Source organism: Heptranchias perlo, chromosome 34 (assembly GCF_035084215.1).
Source record: "Heptranchias perlo isolate sHepPer1 chromosome 34, sHepPer1.hap1, whole genome shotgun sequence".
NCBI classification, from domain to species: Eukaryota; Metazoa; Chordata; class Chondrichthyes; order Hexanchiformes; family Hexanchidae; genus Heptranchias; species Heptranchias perlo.
Window position 1 is genome coordinate 7,872,663 of NC_090358.1, and position 25,700 is coordinate 7,898,362.

At 40.8% G+C, this 25,700-nt stretch overlaps 1 protein-coding gene across 2 annotated transcripts in view; it reads left to right on the forward strand.

Annotated features, from left to right (window-relative positions):
- Nucleotides 1-101: 101 nt before the first annotated feature.
- ctc1 (CTS telomere maintenance complex component 1) overlaps nt 102-25,700 on the forward strand; it is a 70,211-nt gene continuing 44,612 nt past the window's right edge. The window contains exons 1-12 of one of the 2 annotated variants that reach the window (XM_067971382.1): nt 102-357; nt 1,453-1,643; nt 3,227-3,491; nt 4,814-5,043; nt 6,858-6,999; nt 8,585-8,917; nt 10,694-10,822; nt 13,142-13,368; nt 14,551-14,728; nt 17,189-17,389; nt 19,928-20,063; nt 21,667-21,781. In XM_067971382.1, the coding sequence (XP_067827483.1) occupies nt 316-357; nt 1,453-1,643; nt 3,227-3,491; nt 4,814-5,043; nt 6,858-6,999; nt 8,585-8,917; nt 10,694-10,822; nt 13,142-13,368; nt 14,551-14,728; nt 17,189-17,389; nt 19,928-20,063; nt 21,667-21,781 (2,189 nt within the window). In that variant the 5' untranslated portion in view covers nt 102-315. The remainder of the gene's footprint in view (nt 358-1,452; nt 1,644-3,226; nt 3,492-4,813; nt 5,044-6,857; nt 7,000-8,584; nt 8,918-10,693; nt 10,823-13,141; nt 13,369-14,550; nt 14,729-17,188; nt 17,390-19,927; nt 20,064-21,666; nt 21,782-25,700) is intronic. The other variant, XM_067971381.1, reaches the window with a different exon arrangement.

A 25,700-nucleotide genomic window follows, 5' to 3' on the forward strand; every position in this document is an offset into this window, starting at 1 on the left:
GTTCTTCCCATTCCTGGAGAGTTGGCAACTCTCGGCTCCGGTGTGGGGTGTAGTGACGTGTTGCTGCTGCGAGCCTTTGTGCGCCTGCGCCAACGGCGTCGCCACGTGACCGGACCGTTGACTGACTCGAAGGGTCTTGTCGCTCGTGCGCGGGGTTTAAAAAATTAATTGGAGAGGGGCGTCGGCCCGGCGGGGTTTCGTTTTATTTCATTTATGTGACTTTTTTTTAAAAAAAAAGGGGGCAAGGTTATATTTACTGTCGATGAATATGTGCCGGAAGTTGTGCATCCCCGCTGCTAAGATGCATTGACTGACATGGAAGAGTTTGTGAGAGAGTTTGGGGAGCTGAGCAATGCTGTGAGTGTGACGCTCCTAATACCCGTCACTTTACATTGATTTAACTAAAATAACTTGGATGAATCCATAATAAAAAGTTGGTATGTCTCTTGGACAATCATATTGGCAATGAGTGAACCTTCCCATTGGTCACCTCATTGGCCACTTGTGGCCAAGCGACCACCCATGTTGCTTTCTGGCAGTTTCACTTGGTCCCAGGTTGAATGAACTGCTTTGCTGGGTTTGGTCACCAAGGCGTGTGGGTCAGGATTCAGATTCAACAGGTCTCATTGTAACACAGTAGTGGCTGGCTCCTTCCCAACTCGAGCTGATAGAGCTGTTGCCGGGTAGTGAGTGATTGGGGGCAGGCATTCTGCAGTGGCTGTGTGGTGGATTGGACTTAATGACTATTAGTTGGTGCTAGGGGCTACATAAAAATAAGGTTGTCTGCATAAGTTGAGCAGCTTTCAATGCACAAGCAATGATGCTCTTTCTACAGTAGTTAGAGTTCTTGTTTTGCTAGTTATCTCCAGTAGGTTGTGGTCGCCATGGCTCCATTTGTTGAGCTCCTAGGTTTGGAGGGCGGCTCCAATGACGAACCTGTTCTGGAATAAGCAAAAAGACTTGAACATATAATACAGCTCCAGAAATGGACCAGCAGTTGACCTCATTTTAGAGCTCTCTTTGAATACGTACATTAAGCACTGTCAAGTCAACTACAGCATATAGTTAGATGCAGACTAAAACTCCCTCCATTCTGATCTTAAGGACTGGGTGATGGTGGTGAACTCAATGGTAGTAGTCCAAAAATGCAATTGGAGATAGAAGAGGGGCAGAGGATGGGACTTTAGCTGATGAGGTGTGTGTGTGCATGTATGTACCGTGAATTCTCGTTTACCACTGTGTCGTTTATGACTGCCTTGAAAGTGGGGAAAAAAAAGTAATATCAGAACCAGTACTTTGTAAAATGCCTGTTGTAACAGATTTGTGTTGGTGTCCTAAATACAGTTTTGCTGTGCCTCAGGATCATCGCAGTTATGGAGCTGTGGTTTAGAATAACTTTACACATTGAGATGCTGGCTGTGAGATTACATTCTTTCTTGTATTGCCCTACAGGAAGTTCAGTGGCTCCAAAATTTGTACAGGTTTACAGGAAAGAACCTCATTTCTGTAGCACTGGATTCTAAAATTACCTGCAAGGAGTTGAGCAGCTATCTTTTTCAATGCCTGTGCAGAATTTGTCACCATTGCAGTAATCCTTGTTGCCATCAAGGAAACGATGGACTGATTCTACCCTTAAGCTACAGGTACTGTAAATAACAAATCTAATTACATTCTTGGCATAGTTCTGTTCTGATGAAGGGGCCTATCAAAAACATAATCTATCTTCCTTTCAGTTACTGATTGACTTGTGCATTTGAAACATTTCCTGCTATCCAGCACTACAGTTTCAGTCATGAAACAGCATAGCTGCCAAGCTTAAGAGCACTTGCTTTAAACTGTGATGCTGGAGAGTTTGTGTCCTATGGCTTGCTTTAATTCATTAGCGCCGTTTATGATGAATTTTGTCCCACTCTTGGCTGAGTTTCTAGATGGTGTGTAGCTCCTGAGCAAAGGAATTATTCTGTGGCAGGGAGGATGCAGTAGACGCTTGACTTCAGGCTCCAGGCTGCCTGGGGCGATTGGATTGTGTTGGTGCAAGAGAGGAATGTTGTGAGGAAAAGCCTTTAAGCTTACGAAGCTATGCGATTAATGCAATCCACATAGTTTTAAATCTGTATGATATCTGGGATAAATGTCTGCTCCCAAATTGTGTTTAAACAATTATTTTAAATTTTCTGAGATTGAATACATTGTTACTGGGAATATTATTAACCAGTGTACTTAAATGCACAAATCACAACATAATTCTGCTGGGGAAAGGCTATAGGGCTCGTCACAGTTGCAGTCCTAATCAAAGCTATGTTGTTGTCATGATTTCCCACAATCTTCCAGGTAGAGTCGTGGAGACAAAAACTTGGGAATCATTCAGGAGGCATTTAAGTGCTATAATGAAGAGATCATAGATTCTGTACAGGGATGAATCAGATGGGATGATGGCCTCCCTCATCTTTGTGTATTTCAAGGCCCCTGCCATGTGCTGATTTATTCAGTGACTTGTGACTTGAATCTAATTTATGGATCCAGTTGTATTTGTAATATATTAAGAAAGAATTTGCTTTTATACAGCCCCTTATCCTATCCTCAGGTCATTCACTGACCGGTGTTGGATTTGTTCATGTGCCAAGATATTGAATAGCTGAAAATTGCTATTCACACATGAGCAGGTGCAAAAAAGAACCTTGCCCCCTATGATTACAAATCTACTGTTTGTTAACCAGAGATGAAAGGAAAAACTGCTAATGTTGGAAATCTGAAAGAACACCCCAAAATGCTGGGAATGAACAGCAGGTCAGTCATTCCCTGAAAGGTAAAAGGCAGGTTAGTGTTTTGATGGGAAATTCTTCATTGCAACCAGTGAAGGTAGGCTGGAGATCATCCCCCCCCCACCCCCCCCAACCCCCCCAACCCCCCCCAATCGGTGTCACTAAAATGGGAAGGGGGGGATTTAGGTCAAGAGTTCAGATATTTAACTACTTTTGAAGGGGATGTTGGGAGATCCTGTTACCAGTTCTGATAAAGGTTCCATTTGTCTTTCCTCTTTCAGATGCTGACAGAAACGCTATGTATTTACAGAATTTTCAGTTTTTATTTTAGCTAGTTAATAATTACGTGTCATCTGATTAAGACTTCTATATCATTGTCATGTTGATAAGTGTTAATTTAGAGTGGGTAGAGTTCAGATTGACGACCTCTTCCTGCCCAATAAATAAGGATGATTCTGTTGCAGATTTATATCCCTCTCAGAACTTCAGTCTCAGCAGAAGACCCCATGCTGTAGTCAACTAACATGGAGCACCAGTCGGTTCAAGAAATGGACTCTGCATAAAGAAAGTTTTCTAGTCAGTCACAAGGCACTTAGTCGAACAAACCTGCTGCTATGTGGTATCCTGACAGACAAGATCTCTCTTTCTCCGAGTACTTCAGAGAGAGCAGAACAGCAGAGCGATGGAAACTTGTACTTACAGGATGAGAGCGGATCTATACTTTGTGAGGTAAATTAAAATCAATAAACCTACTTGCATGAGGCCATTGTGTAGACAAATTTGCTGCTGACTAGTTTTGGTGTCTTAACTAGTTTACTGCATTATGCGATGTGATGGAGAAAAGTGATGAAATCCTATTTGCTGTCAGGAGTGGGAAGTCGGTCAAACTGAGAGATTTTGAAAGGATTTATTCAGAATTTGTCAATGAGTTGGGTAAAGTGAAAGTAGAATTGTTCCTTCAGAATCTACTTTTATGTAAAATTATACCACATTTTCTTTTTAAAATTGCAATTTGTGATGCTGTGGCATTTGATTATAGTAATCAATTTGGACAGGTTCCCAAATGACTAGTAAATCAGAAGATGACAATCCTTGTGGTACAGCTCTTTTCCTGAAACTGACATTGGAAGCAGAGTGCTGCTCAGTTGTTTAAAGTGCAGATGAACAGTAAACTTGAGTGTTGTTCAGCCAGCTGTTATATAGTTACAATACTGCAGGTATACTGAATGGGAGGTGAGGCTGAGCAGTATAATGGAACTTTTACACAGCTTACTGATCAGCTGTTTTAAATTGCCAGTCAGTGCTGCTCTCCAGCACTTGAGTGCTGCTCAGCTGACTAGACAGTGTCACTTCAAGGCTGAGAGCAATGAATGAAGTGCATTCTTCATGGGAAGTTCAATTTTGAGCATTCTATCTGTGGTGATCTACAAATAGTGATCACAAAGTGGATTCCACTTCATAACGTACTCAGTCATTAAAACAGTCTGTTAATGACTGCACCGTAATGGAGGAGACCCTTTATCTCAGATGAATAATGGAAGTTAGCAAAAATCAAGAGTCCCCCTTATTTAGTCTGACATAGAGGTTTTAGTTTCTGATTGGTCTATTTATATTAATCATTCTTAGCTTGTATAGATAAGACCTGCATTTTTCCATTTCCAATATATTTTTGGAAAAAAAATCTGGCAACCCAATTCCTGCTGGTTTCCTGGCCCAAAGTAAAATATCAGAGATGGATGGTCAATTTTACCAGGCAATGGATTATCACACAATTCCTTATCCTGCTGGATCGATAACCCACAGTCTATGAAAAAATTATAGTGCTCCATTTCTATTTTAGATGGCTCCTGTAAATCTAAGCCCGGTTTCGCATGAACGTATTTGCACTTAATTGAGTGTGGAACATCGACTTACCCACTGTTAAGTATTTTTCCTCGGGAGTATAATTTAATGATGCAGCTTTATTTAATATGAAACTTTATTGTAATGTAAAATCCAAACAACATTATTTATGTTTTTGCCTTTTCTTTTATGATTCAATTCCTGGCTAGATTATCAAACTGGACCTGAAGTGGTTGGGGCATTTAGTACTGTTTCCAAGCTGGAGCTATATTCCTCTGAGTGATGCAGTTTGGAGACCCAGTGGGACAGAAGCTGGCTATCTTGAGATAACGGAAGCACCTTTTCTTGTGTTTCCAAAACTGCCAGTTGGCAGCTTTTGGGGACCAAGCACTCTCAATGTTTTACTGCCCGATTCAGCAGTTCATCTCCTGGACAAAGGGTAGGACGCGCATAGAGAAAGTTACTGAAATGTCATTTTAATAGTCAAGTTCTCAAGTTCTTTTCCCTTCTTTTGTGGTAATCATGATTTCTTTCATGCATCCCTGTAGTAAAAACAGTGTGAATATCAATGTAATTATTAATTTCATGTGGTCGTTTTCAAAAGAACATTTTTTGTGTGTAAAAACCTATGTTTAGTGTTGTTCCTCCTTAATTCGAGTGAAGTCAGAATTTGTGCCTTATGCGACATGTAGTGAAATGTTACTCTTGAAAATGTTAATTATTCCCAGTATGTATAGTTACAGAAGATTGCCACGGGCTGTTCTTTTAAATGTGCATTTAAAACCCCCCAGCTTACCTTCACTTCACTGCCTCTGTGTTGTCAGCCTGCTTGTCCGGCATCCAGTCCTGGATGGGCTGAATTTGCTTTGGTTAAATGTTGGGAAGACTGAAGTCATTGTCTTTGGCCCCCATCACAAACTCCATTCCCTTACCACTGATTCCATCCCCCTCCCTGGCCACTGTCTCAGGCTGAACCAGACTGTTTCCACCCTCAGTGTTCTATTTGATCTCTGTGCTGAGCTTTTGACCCCCTCTCCATCACAAAGATCGCCTACTTTCACCTCCATAACATCACCTATTTCTGCCCCTGCTTCAGCCCATCCGCTGCTGAAATCCTCACTCGTGTTTTTGTCACGCCCAGACTCGACTATTCCGATGCTGTCCTGTCCCATCCTACACCCTGCGTAATCTTGAGCTCATCCAAAACTCTGCTGCCCATTTCCTAACTGGCACCAAATCTTGCTCACCCATCACCCCTGTGCTTGCTGACCTACATTGGCTCCCGGTTGACCAGTGCCTCGATTTTAAAATTCTCATCTTTGTATTCAAATCCCTTCACTGCCTCACCCCTCCCTATCTCTTTAACTTCCTCCAACTCCACAACCCTCCGAAAACTCCGTGTTCCTCCATATCTGGCCTCTTACAAATTCCCCCACTTTCTTCGTCCCACCATTGGCGACCGTGCCTTCAACCTGCTAGGCGTAAAACCATGAACGGTTTTGATAGAGTAAATAAGGAGAAATTGTTTCCAGTGGCAGAAGTGTCAGTAAGGGGAGAACACAGATTTATGGTGAATAGCAAAAGAACCAGAGGTGACATGAGGAAACATTTTTTTATGCAGAGTTGTTATGATCTGGAATGCACTGCCTGAAAGGATGGTGGAAGCAGATTCAATAGTAACTTTCAAAAGAGAATTGGATAAATACTTGAAGGGAAAAAAATTACAGGGCTTATGGGGAAAGAGCAGGGGAGTGGGAATAATTGGATAGCTCTTTCAAAGAGCAGGCAAGATGGGCTGAATGGCCTCCTTCAGTGCTGTAACATATTATGATATATCAATGCAACTTGTTTTTAACTCCATGCAGATTCAAACAATTGGAAAATTACTCTGATTTAGATATTATACTCGACTGGCAATTGACCTAGCTCTTGTATCGGTAAAGACATTGTGATCTTATGAACTGCTGAGGCTGAATTTATAAGGTTACCTAAATACCCTCGATTTTTAGATTGCCAACAAAGTGGTCTGAGGAATGGGGAGATTTTTTTGTGTCTTGACACTTTGTAATTGTACAAAAAGATGAATTCATTATGTGTATAACATGCTGTATAAATATGCCCAACTCAGTGATATAAAGTGATCAATATCTTCACTTGTCAGCTTCTCTTGGGAAGATGTTGATCATGTCTCGCAGTATGTAACCCTCTGTTATGTATGGTATGTGACAGTAATTGCATTCTGCTCTTGTCAAGGTTTCATTGCCATAAAGTGAGGCTGAACATAGCTGGAGAACTCAGCCGCCTCAGTTCGATATTAAGTATCCGAGGGAAAACCTTCTTCTTCTTCTTTCTCAGCTCCTTTACAACTGATACTTGTCTTCCAATTGTAGTTCAGGTGTGTATCTTAAAAAAAAAAATCAGCAACTTTTGAAGTTTAATAGAATTTTACCTAGACTCTTTTGTGTGATAAATATTGTGTACTGTAAAATCCATTGTTCATCAGTTGATGTTTTGCACAGTTTTACCACTTTGAATATGTATAGTGATTTGCTTTAAACTTGGGTTTTCAAAATAGGGGGCTTTCAAGGGAATGCCATTAATCCCAAGCTTATCAGATTTCTGTCCTTCTCAAATTTCTGTATCGTTCTGTATTTGTTGATTTATTAGCGCATAATTTCTGATGCAGTTTTCCTGTGGGTAGCTGAGGCTATTTTTCAGAAGTTTTGGCAAGGTGCCCCTAGGTATGTGTTGATATCTGCAATGGGCAAAAGTATGAAAACCACTACTCTAATGTAAATTTTTTCTGTATTAAAATTAATAAAAGCTTGTCTGTTGGTAGTGAAAATGACATTTGTTTTGGTGTTTGTATCTACTGTGACACATCTGTTGTAACACATTGGACTGGTGTAAGTCGTGGAGCTACACATTGGTCCTAAGCAATAGAGTGCTCATGTTCAGAGAGCTCTTGGGCTTGATTCTTCGGCTCCGCTCAGTTACTAGCCTGAAGGCTGTCGCATCTGTGTAGCAGGACACAATATCAATGATGGAAGTAGAAAGGTTAACTATAACTGGGTTCAGTGCTGTGTGATATTAAGGAGTTAATGTACTTGCATGAAATTCTTAATGAAAGCATTAATCCATTTTAAATAATGTGTTAAAGCCCTTCACATACATGAAACAGGAATTTCATACAAACATTCTATTTTGTTTGCTACAAATATTGCACAGCCAGATTTCAATATAAATATATCAGTTGAGTAGAATGCTTAGCACAATTGCTAAATTATCTTTAGCTTTACTGCAAATGTAGTATTATATGTTACCTATAATCATTGCCTAAATTCTTATTTTTAGGCTATCAAACTTTGAGCCTCTTAACAGCTACTGTAAATGATTGCACAGAGTGTTGGATCTCCGTGTTGCATGATAGCTGTACCTTGACTGGTCAACTCAAAACACCATTTGAACTCATCAGCTAGCTGTGTTTCAGCAATGTCCTCGATTAAACTAAGTAATTACTGGCTCCATTTGAGAATTCCTGTACTTTCATTAGCTTTAGTTGGATTTTCCTCTGTCTATTCAACATGATCCCAGTGGTCTGAGTAAAATAGCATGCAGGGCAACCCGGGCTTTTGTGGCATTCTATAATATCGATAAGTGTCTGACATCACACCTGGTGCTGATGTACTTCCCTACCTTTACAGCTATGATAGCTCAAATAATAACCCTTTAAAATGAACTAAAAGGGTGGAGGTGCATTGAAAAATATAGAATGCAGCATGCTTCTCTTTTATGATACAGAAAATATTCTCAAGGTCTTACCTACATTTTTCCCCTTGTCTTTTAAGGGATAGTTCTTGCACGTCACAGTTCGTCAAATCAATTGGTTTTGATGGGGAGGGGAGTTGCACTATTGTATCTTAATTGTATGGAAATGGTGGATGTTTTCAACTTGAATGTCCTGACTGTTCTCTTTTTAGGTTCCTGTCAAACTAATGTGGCATTGCTGCTTGGAAGTTTCAAAACAATACGTTATAACAAAGGTCTTCGCTTCCAGCCTGCAGGGCACCAATTATAAGGTGTTTGTAGTGTCGTCATCTTCTGACTTATACATTTATAATGAAGGGTTTGTGAAAGAACGAACACTGGCAGAATTTATGCGTGCTTCAGCTATGAAGGAGACTTCTAAATGTGAGCTAAAAGCACCCGCTTCTAAAGAAGAATCTTTTCAGAATAGATCTATGGACTGGTCAACTCAAAACACCATAGAAGAAGTGATTGAGAGCAGAGAATCCAAAATATGCACTTACCGTGTGAGTACTTGGTGTTTAGTGTTGGTTATGAATGTGGAGGGGGGGATGATAATGTTAAATATGCAGAGGGTTACAAGATAAGTCTTTAGTTCCTTTGAAGTGATCGCCTTCATGATCTCTTGAACAAAGTAACTCGGCTATGGGGGATGAACCTCTGTTTTTTGAATGGAAGCCTTATACTGGGGGTTTGAGGACCTAATTGTAGCTTACATTACTGTTTTCTCTTGAGTATGTAGGGATATTAAGACTTATTTCAAAAGCTTGAGTAACTTTGACTTTTAATTTTAAAATCTACCTCTGCAGCATCACTCATCGTTTTCTAGTCATAGGGTGTGAACCTAAACAGATGCTTTGAGGGAGAGATGCCCTTATTTTATGTTTTCTACCACTTTCTCCCCTGCCCTCTTTTGCTGAAGCTGTTGACTGTGCTCGGTACCCTCTGGGATCTCCCCCAAGTGCCTATTTGTTATTATGTGAACCTAGGGACTGAGTGTTGGCAGGCCATTCAACCATGCGGAACATCACTACCAAGCCCAATGCTGCCTTAGTCTGATGTTCCCATGCGGGCACTTTCCAGCAGGTGTTGCTGGAGAGCTGTCAGAAGTGAGAGTCCTGCCAGTTTTCCTCTTCATAATTCAGGGCTGCTGTGGCCAGCTCTAGCACTGTATTGTTGCCCCTGTTAATAACGGGTAACACACCAGGGATCAAAGATCAAAATGGCATTTTACTAGTGTGCATGGCTCAGCTATACATGCCTTAACCATTGTGTCATCAGGAGAGCCCCATTAAACATTCTGCAATCAAGTGGGTGCAAACATATATGGATGGAGACGAGGGAGCAAGTAGGTTTCTTGGAGGGGTGGGACATCCTCTTCACGATAATTATATTTTCTCCCCTGCCTGATTTTGGTCTTCCTGCAGCAAAGCCTGGAAAGTGGTTGATTGAGCACTTTCCATGGCTACTTCAGCACTGTTGTGAAATTGGTCACTGGAAGATACACAGCGGCTGCTCAGAGCGCCTGCTCGCCAGAATTACCCATCGCTTCCTGTGAGGAAGTGTGTGGGCTCCTCTTTATCCCTTCTGTAAGCAGATTCTAGAGGCATTGGAGAGGGTGCAAAAAAGATTCACAAGGATGATATCAGAACTGAGAGGATATCCTTATCAGGAAAGGCTGAACAGGCTGGGGCTCTTTTCTCTTGAAAAGAAAAGGTTGAGGGGTGACCTGATAGAGGCTTTTAAGATAATGAAAGGATTTGATAAAATAGACATAGAGAAAATGTTTCCACTTGTGGGGGAGTCCAAAACTAGAGGTCATAAATATAAAATAGTCGCTAATAAACCCAACAGGGAATTCAGGAAAAACTTCTTTACCGGAAGAATGTGGAACGTGCTACCACAAGGAGTAGTTGAGGCAAATATCTAGCTTCCCCTTAAATGAATCTATGCTAAGCACATGAGGGAGAAAGGAATAGAAGGGTATCCTGATAGGGTTATATGAAGTAGGGAGGGAGGAGGCTATTGTGGAGCATAAATGCTGGCATAGACCAGTTGGGCTGAATGGCCTGTTTCTATGCTGTACTGTTGATGTAACTCGATGTAGCTTTTCGATGATGAATTTGGAGATTTCACTGTCATAAACTGCTGTTGTAACCTCGTGTCCTATCCCTCTTGGATGATGTGAGTTGGAGACTCAAACCTTTGCATTGCCTGGGCAGATTGTGCTTGTGAAGTGTTGACTAATCTAATCAATTAATTTCTCTCTTTTTAAACTTTAGGGTGTGATAAGTAAGGTATTGAACATTGGAGCAGGCATTTATGAGCTGGACGGCAAATTTGGTCTTTGTGTGGCCTACCAACAAGTAGTAAATTGTGGGCGTGGTTTACGACCTGGAGCACAAGTGGAGGTATAAATATTTGACTCTTCAATTTATTTTTCCCTCCAGATTTTCTCTCTACTTCCCCTGTTCAGCTCATAGTGGACTGTTTCCTGTTTCCAGTTTCATTTGGAAAGGTAAATTAGAGAGCTGAAGATGTCCTACACTTGAAGTTTCAATGTGTCTACTGGCTGTCCAAGATGTGTATTGTTAGGTTAAAGGATGGATGTGCATCTACATCTGGTAATGCTAAACTAAACATCCAAGCTCACCGGTATATCTTTACATATGTAAGTGACACTGTAAGAGTGTGATGTAAAGGTGATACTTGAAAGTGGTGGGTTCCTGAAAAATAAGCCACCTGTTCACACTGGATAGCACTTACTTAATGTTCTTGAGGGTTATCCAGTGCCATATATAGTTTTAGTTTATTCAGTAACCCAAAGCTCCACATTGTTTATCTTGTTTAAGTACTGGAAGAGAAAGTAAGGAGAGGAATAAATTTCCACAAAGCTGCTTTGAAGAACTATCAACTGATAATTGGGTTATCATTTCTTAAACAAGTGTGGTTCACATATTTCATCATGGTTGTTCTTGATGCTGTTTGTTGATCAGCTGTCAGGTCTTTGCAGCAGACCTGATCTTACAAGCTTTTGTATGTCTCTGAGGATTGCAAAATGCTCCATCTTGTGGCCCAGCCAGGAGTTAGCAAACTTTAGACTTAAATGTATGGGGCATGATTAAGAAGTTTGCAGATGATACAAAAATTGGCCGTGTGGTTGATAGTGAGGAGGAAAGCTGTAGATTGCAGGAAGAAATCAATGGACTGTTCAGGTGTGCAGAAAAGTGGCAAATGGAATTCAATCTTGTGTGAGATCATGCATTTGGGGAGGGCAAACAAGGCAAGGGAATACACAATAAATGGGAGGATACTGAGAGGTGTAGAGGAACAGAGGGACCTTGGAGTGCATGTCCATAGATCCCTGAAGGTAGATAAGGTGGGTAAGAAGGGATATGGGATACTTTCCTTTATTAGCTGAGGCATAGAATATAAGAGCAGGAAGATTATGCTAGAACTGTATAAAACACTAGTTAGGCCACAGCTTGAGTACTGCGAACAGTTCTGGTCACCACATTACAGGAAAGATACAATTGCACTGGAGAGGGTACAGAGGAGATTTACGAGGATGTAGCCAGGACTGGAGAATTTTGGCTATGAGGAAAGATTGGATAGGCTGAGGTTGTTTTCTTTGGAACAGAGGAGACTGAGGGGAGATTTAATTGAGGTGTATAAAATTATGAGGGGCCTGGATAGAGTGGATAGGAAGGACCTATTTCCTTAGCAATAACCAGGGAGCATAGATTTAAAGTAATTGGTAGAAGAATTAGAGGGGAGCTGAGGAGAAATGTTTTCACCCAGAGGGTGGTGGGGTCTGGATCTCACTGCCTGAAAGGATGGTAGAGGCAGAAACCCTCATTGCATTTAAAAAGTACTTGGATATGCACTTGAAGTGCCATAACCAACAAGGCTACGGACCAAGAGATGGTAAGTGGGATAAGGCTGGATAGCTCTTTTTCGGCCGGCACATACATGATTGGCTGAATGGCCTCCTGTGCCATAAATTTCTATGATTCAAACCCATTTACTGAGAAGCATCAAATGACAGTCAAGACTAGGAGTTTAGAGCTGTGTAGCTACAGGTTGATAGCATTTCTCTCCCATTTTAACTTTTTTTTTAAAGTAACAATAGTATTGCAGCAGATGACCATTTCCCTAAGTTATTGGCACTATGACATTAGTAAAGCTTAATAGTGGACATATGAAATTTTCATGCAGTCATATTGTGGTTTTTTTCTCACCAGGTTGTCAGTAAAGCGTAATAAGGGTGTGAAATTTTTGAACTATAGTCCCTTGAAATACAAAAATGTCCAGCAGTACAATTACAGATTTTGTCCTTCTGAACTTGGGTCATGTTTGCATGGAACATTTTGAACTCTGTAACACTAGGGCGAAGTACTGGTGACTACAGGTCTGGTGGTGACGGTGCTAGAAGCAATTTAAGGGGATGAAAGAGAATCGAACAACATTAAAGCATGTTAGCTTACATGTGTTCTTTTCTCCCTATAGGGTATTGGTACCGGTACGGTAATCAATCCTAGTGACACCATGTCTGAGAGAATTAGTATCAAAAGCTTTTAAAAAACTCAATCTGCGTGTTTTGTTTTGCTTTATTCGCTAACGGATGGTAACACAAAGCTGAAAAACTGTAGAAAGGGTGAAAGTGAATATAGAATGAGAAATGTCGGTGTTTTCATTATATATGAAGCTATGGAATTTTTTTTTTGTAGATCCATGATGCCCATCTGCACTTAAGGGCATCTGACCATTTCCCACGCATCGTGCTTTGTTGCTGCCTGGGGAGCACTTTAGTGGTCACAGAATTTTCCAGGCTTAGTACAGAATATCAGCCCTTCTCTCCCAGTTGCAACATATACATCAGCCTGTTGTTCAAGTATAACCTGGATCTGCCCAGTTATTTGTGGGTAGTTCACATTGTGGAAACATTTATACAAAGGTAAATCATGGAACTAACTGCTGTTCAGTTGAACAAATAAATCTGGTACCTCTGTGTGTCTATGTATATGTATATAGATAAATGATGTGTATAAAGTGGTTTGCCAGTTTGCACTGTAGCTCATTAAATTGCAAATATACTGATTATCTTCCTGTAATTTTGCACCTTGAATGGCTCTCCATGGTTCTTTATTATTTCTTCATTGCCTTCTGATCTGTGTAGTCAATTCACCCCATGGAGACCAAGACAAGGGAAAATGCAATGGTTATATTAATAAAAGATAATGCTTCGGCTGGAGTGTGACAATGCAGCAATATATCAAGGGTTTTATTAACATCTTCCAAACTCTGAGATGGTTTAAGTACATGAAATATACTCCAGCAGTTGTTATTCTGCATAGCTGTATATAGGTGAAGGTCATGGAGGCTGCCTTATTCATCATTTGGTTTCATTATTTGCAACATTTAATTGTTCTGTCTTTGGCAGATGTGATTTAAACTGCAGTAATTTTACAAGAGAGCAGTGCACCCTGTTTATTATAAGAACAAGTGCACAAGTGATAAGTTATGTGAATGCATTGATGCCCTCTCGGTTATGTGCTTGATGCATCAGGGACTATCCAAAATAAACTCAGGACAATGTTCTCTTTTTCCTTTTTTCTCTCTCTCTCTCACACATTCTCATTTTCTTTCTCACTTTCCCCATTTCTTTTTTGGGATTGGAGGACCAAAAGATATGAAACGGATGAAAAAAGCTTTTTATGACTTTAAAAAAAAAAATACCCATAGTTTCAAAGTAAACATATCAGGTGTTTTTTTTTCTAAATTGTTCTTTGCAAAGCAGTTAGTTCAACTGACTTCCCCAAAATCACCAACAGGACTGAACGTGCTTGTTTTTTCTACCTTTTGGGTGAAGCCTGATGCTCATTGCTACACATGTATAAATGCGAAAGTATATATTTTAAAATTTTAATTACGTAACTTAGTGCTTTTCCAATGTAATAATGTATTCTCTCTCCCTCCTCTGCTAGATATGTATCCTATGAATCCATTAAGTTGTTATACGGTCATTCAGAGCAGCTTACATTCATATATCTAGCATCCATTTAACTTTATAAATGATCCTTCTCTGCTGTATAAATGTTTATAAGAAGTCACTGTCATCACTTTCCCTCTGTTGTAGATTTTGCCCTCGCTTTCTCACACAGCAGCAAATGCTAATGTGTGGCAGTGATACTGGGATCATTGGGACATTTTTCAGCTCTGTTCTGAAGTATACTGGGTGGAATTCAGCAGCTAAACCAACAAGAGACATCTATGAGGAGATATTGGCCGAGTCACATCAATGTCCCCTAAAAGAGGTTTTTATGTATTCAACTTTGCCAGCTTATTGTGCATTAAGTATTATTTAATGTCTTAATAGATATTTACCCTTTTTAAAAAATCATTTTAGTGCTCCTGATTGTTTATCCCCCCTTTTTTTTTCCTGTTAGCTTCCTTCTCTCATAGGGTATGATTCTGTGGGTCTCAGCAGCACTATTATACCTTGCCCGAATGGCTGCTCCTCACCTAACAGCTTACACAGTGAGTTTTGGCAAGCTGTTCCTGTTAGGGGAGCATCAGAGCTGAGCCCAATCCTATCCTCATGCTCCAACCAGGTGTGAATTGGAAATAAGAACCCTGGTCATTTATCCCCTCCATAACCAAAGCCAATTTTAGAACTTCTATTACTGCTTCAGCACAAACTGGGGATCTTCCTGGTCTGTATGGTTCAGTTATTCATTGGCTTAATCAGCTGAACCATTGAGGAAGCTAATACTGCATCAATTGCAATTACAAAGCTGGAGAGTAACTTGTACAAGTGGAATTTTTGAGTACTGCCCAACATTTAAAGTTGGCTCAATAAAGACTATTAAATATTTTCATGTGCTTTCTCCCTTTCAATTTTCTCCCCATTTTAGCCCTTTTTGTTGAGTTTTAGGCGCTAGTGTCCATACAGTATCTCTCTTGAAAAGTTCTTCATGGCTGTTTGTGGGATGTCACTGATGTAAATGGCTACAACATTTGCCTAAATAAAAGTAGTCACTACACTTCAAAAAGAAACACAATTCATTATGTAAAATACTTCCAAGACATTTCAATGTGAAAGGCATTATAAATGCAAGTAGTGCTAGTCTTTCATGTATTAGATAGTGAAGATCGGCAGATTATTCGACCATGGGCCCATCATGGAGAAGCACAACGCATTACCTAAGCCCAGAGAATAGCAGTCAGGTATAGTGTGTTTTTTTTTCCACTCACCCTTTCCTGTTCTAGGCTGGGGACTTCAAAATGACCATACCTGCCACCTAGTTGTGATTGACTAAGGTCAAATTGTTAAATTTTGTTTGTGCAGGAGCTGTGTTATTTGCTTTGGTTTTTATTTCCCTCCTCTTCTTCCCCCCCCCCCCCCCCTCCCCAATATTTTATAATTTTCTCCCCTCTGAGGTTTGTCCCTGACCAGCATATCATGCCTTGGCTGAAGGGTGGGAAGGCGATCTGCTGCAGTAGTTTGCCAGTACTGGTCTGTATGGTGCTTAGGAGCTGTGTGTCTCTCCGATCTGGGATGACATGCCCTCCATTTTTCCCCTGCTTGCTGTGGTGAAACGGTTGCCTGCATTCAGTCTCTAGGTACAACCCATGCAAAATTATGAACTTGCTGTGTGGATGTGAACTGCATATAACCACTCTACATCTTTTTACATATCTTGCCTGAATTTTAAAAGCTTTCATTCTTGAATGAATTGCAATGGGAAGGCCAAAGCCATCATGTTCAGTCCCTGCTGCAAACTCCATACCCTTGTCACGGATTCCATCTTCCATCCCTGGCTACTGCCGTAGGCTGAACCAGACTCTTTGCAACCTTGGTGTCCTATTCAATACAAAGATCGCCTGCTTCTGTCCCACCTCAGCCCATCTGTCACTGAAACCCTCATTCATGCCTTTCCTACCTTAACTCGATTATTTCAATGCTCTCCTAGCTGACGTCCCATCCTTCACCCTTCATAAACTTAAGCTAGTCCAAAACTCTGTTGCCTGTATCATATCTTGCTTGCCCATCGCCCCTTTGCTCACTGACTTACAATGGCTCTTGGACCTCCCATGCCTCAAAATTTAACATTTTTATCCTTTTGTTTAAATCTCTTCATGGCCTTGCCTGTCCCTATCCCTGCAACCTCCTCCGGCCCTACAAACTTCCTCCATCCCCCAATCTCTTAGCTTCTCTGATTTTGGCCTCTTGTATATCCTCATTCTTTCACCCCACCACTGGTGGCTATGCCCTTAGCTACCAAGGCCCCATCCTCTGGAATTTTGTCCCTAAGCCCTTCCACCGCCCGCCCCACTCTTTCTTTGGTTCAACGTCCATTTTTGAACGCACCTCGGAAGGGCTTTGGGACATTTTTCTTGTTAAAGACATTATATAAATGCCAGTAATAGTTGATGATTATTAAACCCATCAGCTGTTTCTTTTGGAAATAGCGTATGTGTTCGGTTAGTTCTATGTAGGGTTGCACCTCCTGACCATTCCATTTCTGATGAAGGATCCCACCAGAAACTAACCTGTCTTTTTTTTTCAGATGCTAAACAATCTGTTGTGCATTTCTAGAATTTTCAGTTTTTATGTCCAATATCAGTTTTCGTGCGTCTTTTAAGCACTCCTGGTGCTCCATTTCTCCTACCAGCGTTATTAGTTTCCGTATCTGATCGCTCTTGTGTTTTATTTACTTTGTTTAACTTATGGTTTGACTAATCATTGGTAATTTTATCTTATTTTTCTTTAGATTTCACATCCATATTTTCAATGTCAGAGTCTGTCATTATCAGAATTGTTATCTATTGCTGAAGAACGAGCTTGGAAATCTCTCGACTTGTCCTCCTTGTTGCCTGATACCGAGGTCAAACACTTGATAGCTCAGCAGCTTAATAGTAAGCTTGCTTGGTCTTTTGAAGTTTTAAAACCTGAAGATTTCCAACCGCAAATGGTACTTTTTTTTTATTAACAGCATTATTTTCAATTTAAATAGTGCCAATGGCATTGATTAATAGTTTGCTATATCATTATAACTGCCATGTTCCTTGATTTAGTGGCTGGCTTGACAATTTAATTCAATCATAATAGAATGCCAGTGGTCAAAAATGCCATTGGTAGGAGATCCAGGCCTTACTGTTTTTGGTCTGAAAGTGATGTCTCTCACAGTGCTTCATTGAGCCATCCAGACCAAGAGATCCCATATTTGATGTCTGGTCTATGCTCAGTTAACTGATCTCAGCTAGGGCAATGGTTAGGGTGCTATAGTTGGCCTCAGCGTCCCTGAGAGAGGGAAATTCAGCCAGAGCTCCCACTTCTGATTACTGTCTAGTGACCCCTACTATTAAATTTCAACATGTGGATGTTGGTTGAGGACATGAATGGGTTAGATGGTGATATCCCATAACATGGTTGAATAGCCTTGTGCATGTGTGACAAATGGCCACTTGGCCAAGGTATTCGAAAGCTGCTGGTGCATGTGGAACATTACACGACCTAAGAGTTAATACTTTCAGGAGAAGAGAAAATTGGTGGAAATAAAAGTTGCTGAAGTAATTTATCCTTGCCACAGGGTGGCTCTGTAATGAGCTGTATTGAATTTGTGGTAGTGCTTGATTCACCAAAAATCAAGACCATGTGCTTGTTTAAAGTGCAATGCCGTCCAGTGCTTGAAGTGGATATTGCAATATCACATGTCAATACAGAACTTTGTATGAGCAGGTAGATATTCAGCAATTTACTGCTAGGTGAAAGCATATTTTCTTGTAGAAATAATAGCTTGGAAAGAGTAAAAGAAAATCTTGGAGAAAAAGGTGGTTCAAAATAACATCAAGAAAACTAGTGCTTTTCTGATGACTGTTGGGAGCAATAGCTTTCATTAAATCCTGGCTGTGGACCAGTAATCCACAAAAATAACAACCAGGATTAGGAACCTGCCAAGTGGTAAATTATGGCATGAGACCCCCGCCCCCCACCCCCCCCCCCCACTCAATGGTGCAACAGGCCTTCCTGCATTTAAATTGAGACTCGACACCATGTCTCCGACTGCAGCTCATTCTCAAAACTGTGGTACTCCCTATCTCCCTCAGTCTTCCTCCTGCAATCTGCAGTCTTTTAAAACCCAAGCTTGGCATCACCTCATCTTTACTTCTTGATTTATGTCATCTTCTCTTCTACTCTTGTCCTGCATTGTAAGCCTTGTCCTTTAAACAGTGGTTTTCAATAGAAATAATCTGGACGATGCCACAAAAAACATACCTTCATATTGAGGCCTTGGATATTCCATATCCAAATGAGCACTGGTTTTATTATTGTGACATTATACAAGGTCATACAGTCTGTATTTGACAACATGATAAATTCTATGTTCTATAAATTATAATGCATAAAGAGTAAACTATTTCCCTGTAAATACAACAATAGAAACCCTGCAGTTCAGATTATAGGGTAACATAGCACTTCATTTCAGATCATGTGTTTCGACTGTGGTTGTCTTCCACCCCTAGAAGTTATCTGCTGTTGAAGACAGAGTGAAACTGCCCCTCAAAGTCCTGTATACATCATGTAGAATACCACAGGCTGGAGTGTGTGTTAAGGACATTATACTTCTTGACATCAGATGTGGTTGATTAAGCACTTGAGCTTCAACCTCATGAAGTTCTGTTCCTAATTCCAAACAGATTCTAGAAGGTCCTGTCCTTGAAATGTGTATCTTACACTCTAAATATTTGTCTACACTGCTCTTATAAATTAAATAATAATGACATTTGTTAGGAATCTGAAATCAGAAACAGGAATTGCACAGCAGGCATCTCTAAAAAGAACTGGCAGGTTAACATTTTGGGTTTTTACTCTCCAGAACTGAAAACTCAGAGCTTTCCCAGCCATTGCCATTATGTGTTGCTGGTGGAATAAATGGCTCCAGTGTAGCAGTATGACCATTTCAGAAGCCCACTTATGTGTTTCACTAAAATTCGAATGGGAACATTGAAAATGAGAAAACTACTTAGCCAAATATAGCTGGATAAATAGAATACAGTAAGGAGTCTGTGACAGTCTTTGCCTCAGCAATACTTTGCAAAACTTACAGCCCCCTCCCCCCACACACACTCTGACCATCTGGTTCAAATACACTAATTGGACCAACCTCCTCTTACCAAGTGTACTGGTGCATAGGAGGTGCTCTTGTAGGACACCTATAAGCAAGGTCACATTGGTTCCTTCTGAAAAATCCCTTGGTAACATGGTTGTCACTTTTCAAAACAAGTTAACCAGGTTATCTTATCCATGGAGCACATCTTTGTTCAGGGAATGATAACCACTGCGGATTTAAGAAGGAGTGGTGTCTCTTTTCATTACTTCAAAGGAAAGTAGGTCAGAGCAGATTTGACTTGTGCACTTTCCACTACCTGTACGTTAAGTGTAATTTACAGCAAATCTGTGTGGCATGAAGAATGTTTAACTTGCTACTATGTATTTTATTTGTTTTCAGATACTGAGTGGGGTATTCCAAGCTAATTCTACAACTGGTTGTTTGCAGCTTCTAGATACATCAGGTGCACTGGACTGTGTTGTGCAGAACTCAGATGAAGTGAACCAAATTGCTTTTAGTGATACTTCATACATAGGTAAGAACGCAGGCAGCTTAAGGTGACAGTAATACTGTTTGCAGAGCACAGGGTATTTAAGAATAAATGTTACTTTGACGTAAGCATTTTTGAAGAAATGAATCGTGCACAAATAGTGTTTTTCTCACACGCTACAAACAGACAAATTAATCTTTGCCCCAGGTAATTATGTAAACAAATAAATCTGTATATGTAACTTGCTGCATGTATGGAAAAAGTATGTCTTGTGTGCACTCCAAATCACACACCAAGTGTTGAAAGTGGGGAAAAAAACAGGTCATTCTTCTGACCTGGCGTTGAAGAGGTCTGACAGGAGTGGGGGAAGAGAAGGGAGCTGCGAGCAGGCAGGGTGAAGAAAGATACAGGTCGATGCAGTGGGCCAGAGTGGTGAAACAGGATGAATTCCCTTCATTCCCCAGAATTGTAGAAAAGGATTTCCCCTGCACTGGGTTGGGGAAACTTGTGTTTTCTTTAAAATACACAGTGCTCAGTACATTCATTAAATAATAGAAGTTTCTCTAGCCCTTTTTATTTAAAATAAGAACTTAGCGCTTACTATTTTAAATAATCCAGGTTTCACCAGCATCCTGCTGAGGAATAACTTTTGTGAATTCTGGCTCCACAATGTGTTTGTGGCCATTACCAGGAAGCAGCTTAAAATTCTCAATGCTTTTAATATTGCACTGGTGATTTGGAGAATTTTAAGCCAGTATTCAGTAATGGCCGAGAATGTAGCTTTTGTCAGTGCGGAGCTGAGAGGTCCGGTTGGGGTAAGGTGCGGTAGTGGCTGCGGGAAGTGTCGAGCAGCATTGGGCCAAAGGCCTGATTCAGGAACTTTAAGGCAGGTGGTGTGCACAACAGGGCCACAACAACACTTGTCTTGGAGACAGTACTGGGAGGTTTCAGCGGTAACTATGTATCGATCTTGGAAACAATCAGATTTAAGTAAAATTAATAGGTAAGTTTAATCGCGACATAGACTTGTTGGAAATAGTGCGACGGGAAACTGTTATCGGACGTAAATGTTACACTTACAGGAAGTGCACATTATATACAAGTCTCTGGAATAGGACTGGAGCAGCGACCTTATCGGACTTGATCATCATTACATAATGTTAGCGCTTTAGATTGCACTACACTTCACAACCTCCAGATTAGGGAGAGGTAATAAAAATGTGACCCATTGATTTTCTGCTGCTTTAGCCAGTTGAACAATATTCTTCTGGAGTTTGAAGCCTGATTGTAACATATACAAGCCTTTTTCTTAACCCTGTACCTATCTTATAATAGTAGTCCTTTCCTGATCCTACATGTATCTCGGACTTCCCATCACACCCATTTATGCAGACCCTTGTTAAACATTGCTCTTTTTTCACTACAGGGAAAACATTTCATCAGAAGGATGACTTCTTCTCTCTACCCCTCCCCTCTCTTTCCCCCCCCCCCCTGCCCAAAGTGTTAATCTGTCATTTCATTTTCAGATACTTTTGGCTTTCCTGTGTATTTCCAGCACTTTGTGTAAAGATTTCCTGCCTTTTGTGTTTTTGTTCTTTTTGCCTCCATTATCTGTCTGGAATTAGAGTTTTATCTTTTTCTCTTTCAGGCTGTTTGGTGCAGCTACAGAAATATCAACTGGTTTTAGAACGATTTATATGGAGTGAGTTTCCGTCCTCTAAACACCTTGATGATCCTAGATTTGTCAAAGAGAAACACACCAGGTCAGTGTGCTGTGAACTGCTTTAGAGGATGAGTTCAGAAAGTTAAGGCCAATTTTGTAAGTTTGCATTCTATTTTAAATGTGATTTCATGTTCCCAATGTCCTTGTAAGTACTAAGCTATACAAAGCAGAATATAAGTGGATCTAAAATAGACAAAACCTGTCGAGGGCCCTGTGGTTGTGAAGTTTGAAATTTACCAAAGATTGGTGACCGATCTAATTGTGAATCATGTTGCGTTATCTGTTGACATTGCCAGGGAGGAGTGAACAATGGCAGATTTCCTAGTCATGTGGTTCCTACAGACCAATTAGCTTCCTACAAATGGACCATGTCAGCTTGATACAAACAGACAATGACATTTTTTTAAAATAATGGTGGACACAAGCTTAATGCCTCATTACAGTATCTAGAATGTCCTTTTTTCCCCACTTGCTTTTGTTTTTTTTTAAAGAGACCCCAAACAACTTATTGAAAGGAGAAGAAAAGTTACCCCAATATTATGAATGTGCAGTAAGGTTGTACTCGAGCCTGGCTTGTATCCTTGATAGTTATTTTAGGTATCAAATTGTGGTTTGAGAATATTGAAATTATTTAAATATTGTTTGTATCTTGACTGTAAGCCATTGGCACTATCCACTATTGTAAATCAATAGCCACAGTGTGTGTGTACGGTCCAGAGAGTGTTTCACAAGCCCCATAATACATTTTCATTTCAGGACTAAATGCTAATTGTGGTGGTACATGAAGCCAAGTGTGAACTGAATTAAAGCATCACCAATTTATAAAATTTCCAATTATTCTCCTTTCACATGCTAAAATATCCTTAATTTTCAAAATTGGACTTGGTGGTCCTGGATTAAGGAGGATCATCAAGTTGGCCAGGGTGCCTGCTCCTGATTCTTGTCCAGCAATCCCTGATGGAGGTGCTAATTCTTCAGTGACAGTTACAACTGAGCTATGGACTGTAGATGTTTGTAGCACAGAAGAAGACTACTCAGCCCATCATGTCTGTGCCAGCTCTTAGAGCAATCCAGAACTAATCCCACTGCCCTGCCCTGTCTCCCTCTAACTCTGTATCTTCCTCTGCTTCAAATATTTACTCACTTTGCCCATACAAACGAAATGGTCTGTGCCTCAAACACCCTCTGCAGAAAGAATCATCTCCTAACTTCTCCCCTTGCTGTCTTAGTGATTATTTTAAATTGATGATACCTTGTCACTGACTCCCAAACGAGAGGAAATAGTCTTTCCCTATCAAAATCCTACATATAATGTTAAAGACCTCTAAATTCTCATCTTAGCCATCTCTGCACAAGTGGAAATAGTTCCAGCATCTCCAGTCTCTCTTCATAACTTTAGTTTCCCATCTCTAACATCATCCCGGTGAATCTACATTGGACACAGTCTATGTGTTTAATGTCCAGATTTGAGGAAGAAGCCATTTATCATATTCAACTGATCATATTCTGGTTGTTATAAGAACATAAGAAATAGGAGCAGGAGTAGGCCATATGGCGCCTCGAGCCTGCTCCGCCTTTCAATCAGATCATGGCTGACCTTCGACCTCAACTCCACTTTCCTGCCTGATCCCCATATCCCTTAATTCCCCTAGAGTCCAAACATCTATCCATCTCAGCCTTGAATGTATTCAATGACTCAGCATTCACAGCCCTTTGGGGTAGAGAATTCCAAAGATTCACAACCCTCTGCGTGAAGAAATTCCTCCTCATCTCGGTCTTGAATGGCCAAGCCCTTATCTTGCGACTATGCCCCCTAGTTCTAGACTGTCTAGCTAGAGGAAACAATCTCTCAGCATCTACCCTGTCAAGCCCCCTCATAATCTTATATGTTTCAATGAGATCACCTCTTACGTCAGATCACTTCTAAACGTCAGAGAGAGTAGACCCATTCTATTCAACCTCTCCTCACAGGACAATCCTCTCATCCCAGGAATTAATCTAGTGAATATAGTTATACATATAAGATTATCAATCAGTGAAATAAAAAGTGCTTAATGAACCCCTGATGCAGTTGCAAGAGCCATCTACCTATTGCTTTGGGTCATGACAATCCCACTGCCAAAAACAAAAGGAAGATTATAATTATTAAGCTTCTAAAGAACAGTGTGTGCCCAGAAATTGTTATGTTGTTGATAAACCAGACAAGCTTAAGTTTATTGAAGTTTATTGCATTGACGCAGCAATAATATGTTGCTGGCTTTCGTTTTAAACAGTGGCTATGACCTCTATAGCAGTGTGGCTGCATCCTTTCATAGGAGAGGTAGTGTGTGAGCATCTTTCACACTGCTGCTGTTACTCGTGCTACTCACCTGTAAGAGTCAGTTTTTGATTGAGAAAAATACCAGTTATACTAGGAAGCCTGCTATTCCAAAAGCAGTTCCATAAAATTATACTGTGGAAGATGTAAATTAACCTGAATGATAAAAATTACACCTACTGAAGCATCCACACATTGCAACGACCCATCTCTATCTTTTGTTGTAACAACCGGATCATCATGCCCAATTATCCAATATCCCTCTGTGACACTAAATATACGGTAAGTCCACCACTTTATTTCCTCTTTATTCATTTAGAGCCACTCTCTTTAAATCTTATCTGCCACTATAAATAAAATACCATATAGGTCCTGATGTATCACCATTTAAAGAATTGTGAATCTGACTTCATCACTTGTTTGTTGTGTTGGTTGGTTTCAATCATTGTTTAGAAGTGAAATCACAGAGGAAAAAAAGAAACTTATATTTTTATAGCACTTTATTATGTATCTCCAACATCTCATGTTGCAGCTGCACCCGTCCAGGCAAATGGTTTACTCCATCAAACTCCTGTCTTGAGCCTTGTAGATGGTGGAGAGAGTTTGAGGCCTCAGGCGGAAAACCCTTCATCGCAGAGTATCCAGCCTCTTCCCTGGTCTTGTAGCCTTGGTGTTGATATTGCTAGTCCAGTTCAGTTTCTGGTTAATTTGGGGGACTTGGTGATTGAGGTGCCACTGAAGGTCAGGTGGAGATAACTGGGCTTTCTCTTGTTTGACATGGTCATTATCTGGCACTTGTTAGCCTAAGCTGAATTATTCGGGTCCTGCTGTAGGCTGGCATGGACTTCCTCGTTATTGGAGGAGTTGTGAATGGAGCTGAATGCTGTGGAATTGTCAGCGAACAGACCTCCTGGCCTGATGGAGAGAAGGTTTGATGAAGCAGCTTAAGATAGTTGTGCTGAGCATTCTTTTTTGAGGAACTTCTGCAGTGATGTACTGTGGCTGTGAAGACTGGCCTCCAACAACCACAACCATCTTTCTTTACATCAGGTATGATTCCAGCCACTAGAGGTTTCCACTTTGATTCCCTCCCCAATTGACTTCAGTCTTGCTCTGGCTCCTTGGTGTCTTGTTTGGTTGAAAGCTGCCTTGATGTCAAGGGCAGCTACTCTCACATCTTAGACCAGATTAGACCCTGCTCCCATTACTTATGGCCATATTTTGTGTCACTCCTTCTACATCTCCTGTGGACCGCTTTAGCCCCGATCTGATTTCTCCAGCCCCTGAACTACTCTCCATACTACCCACCAACCACTTCCCAACAAATTCTTCAGAGACTATGTCGCCTTAGGCTAGTAGGGGGTTGGGTCATTGAGATCTCGGTATCAAGTTGGGGAGAAGGAAATGTGGGCTCGGGGACTATGGACCATGATGCTAGGGAATTGGGGTCTCAGTGAGGATGAAGTAAGGCAGTGTCAGCTGAGGGGGAACCTAAGGTGGAAAGTGCAGGTGGTTGGAGGAAGACCGCAGAACAGATGGGGCTACAGAAGAGCACAGGACCAGTAAGAGGGAGGCAGAAAAGACACAGACCATGTGTGAGGAGGCGGGAGGCTCATACCAAACAAAGGCAACAAGTGTAGTA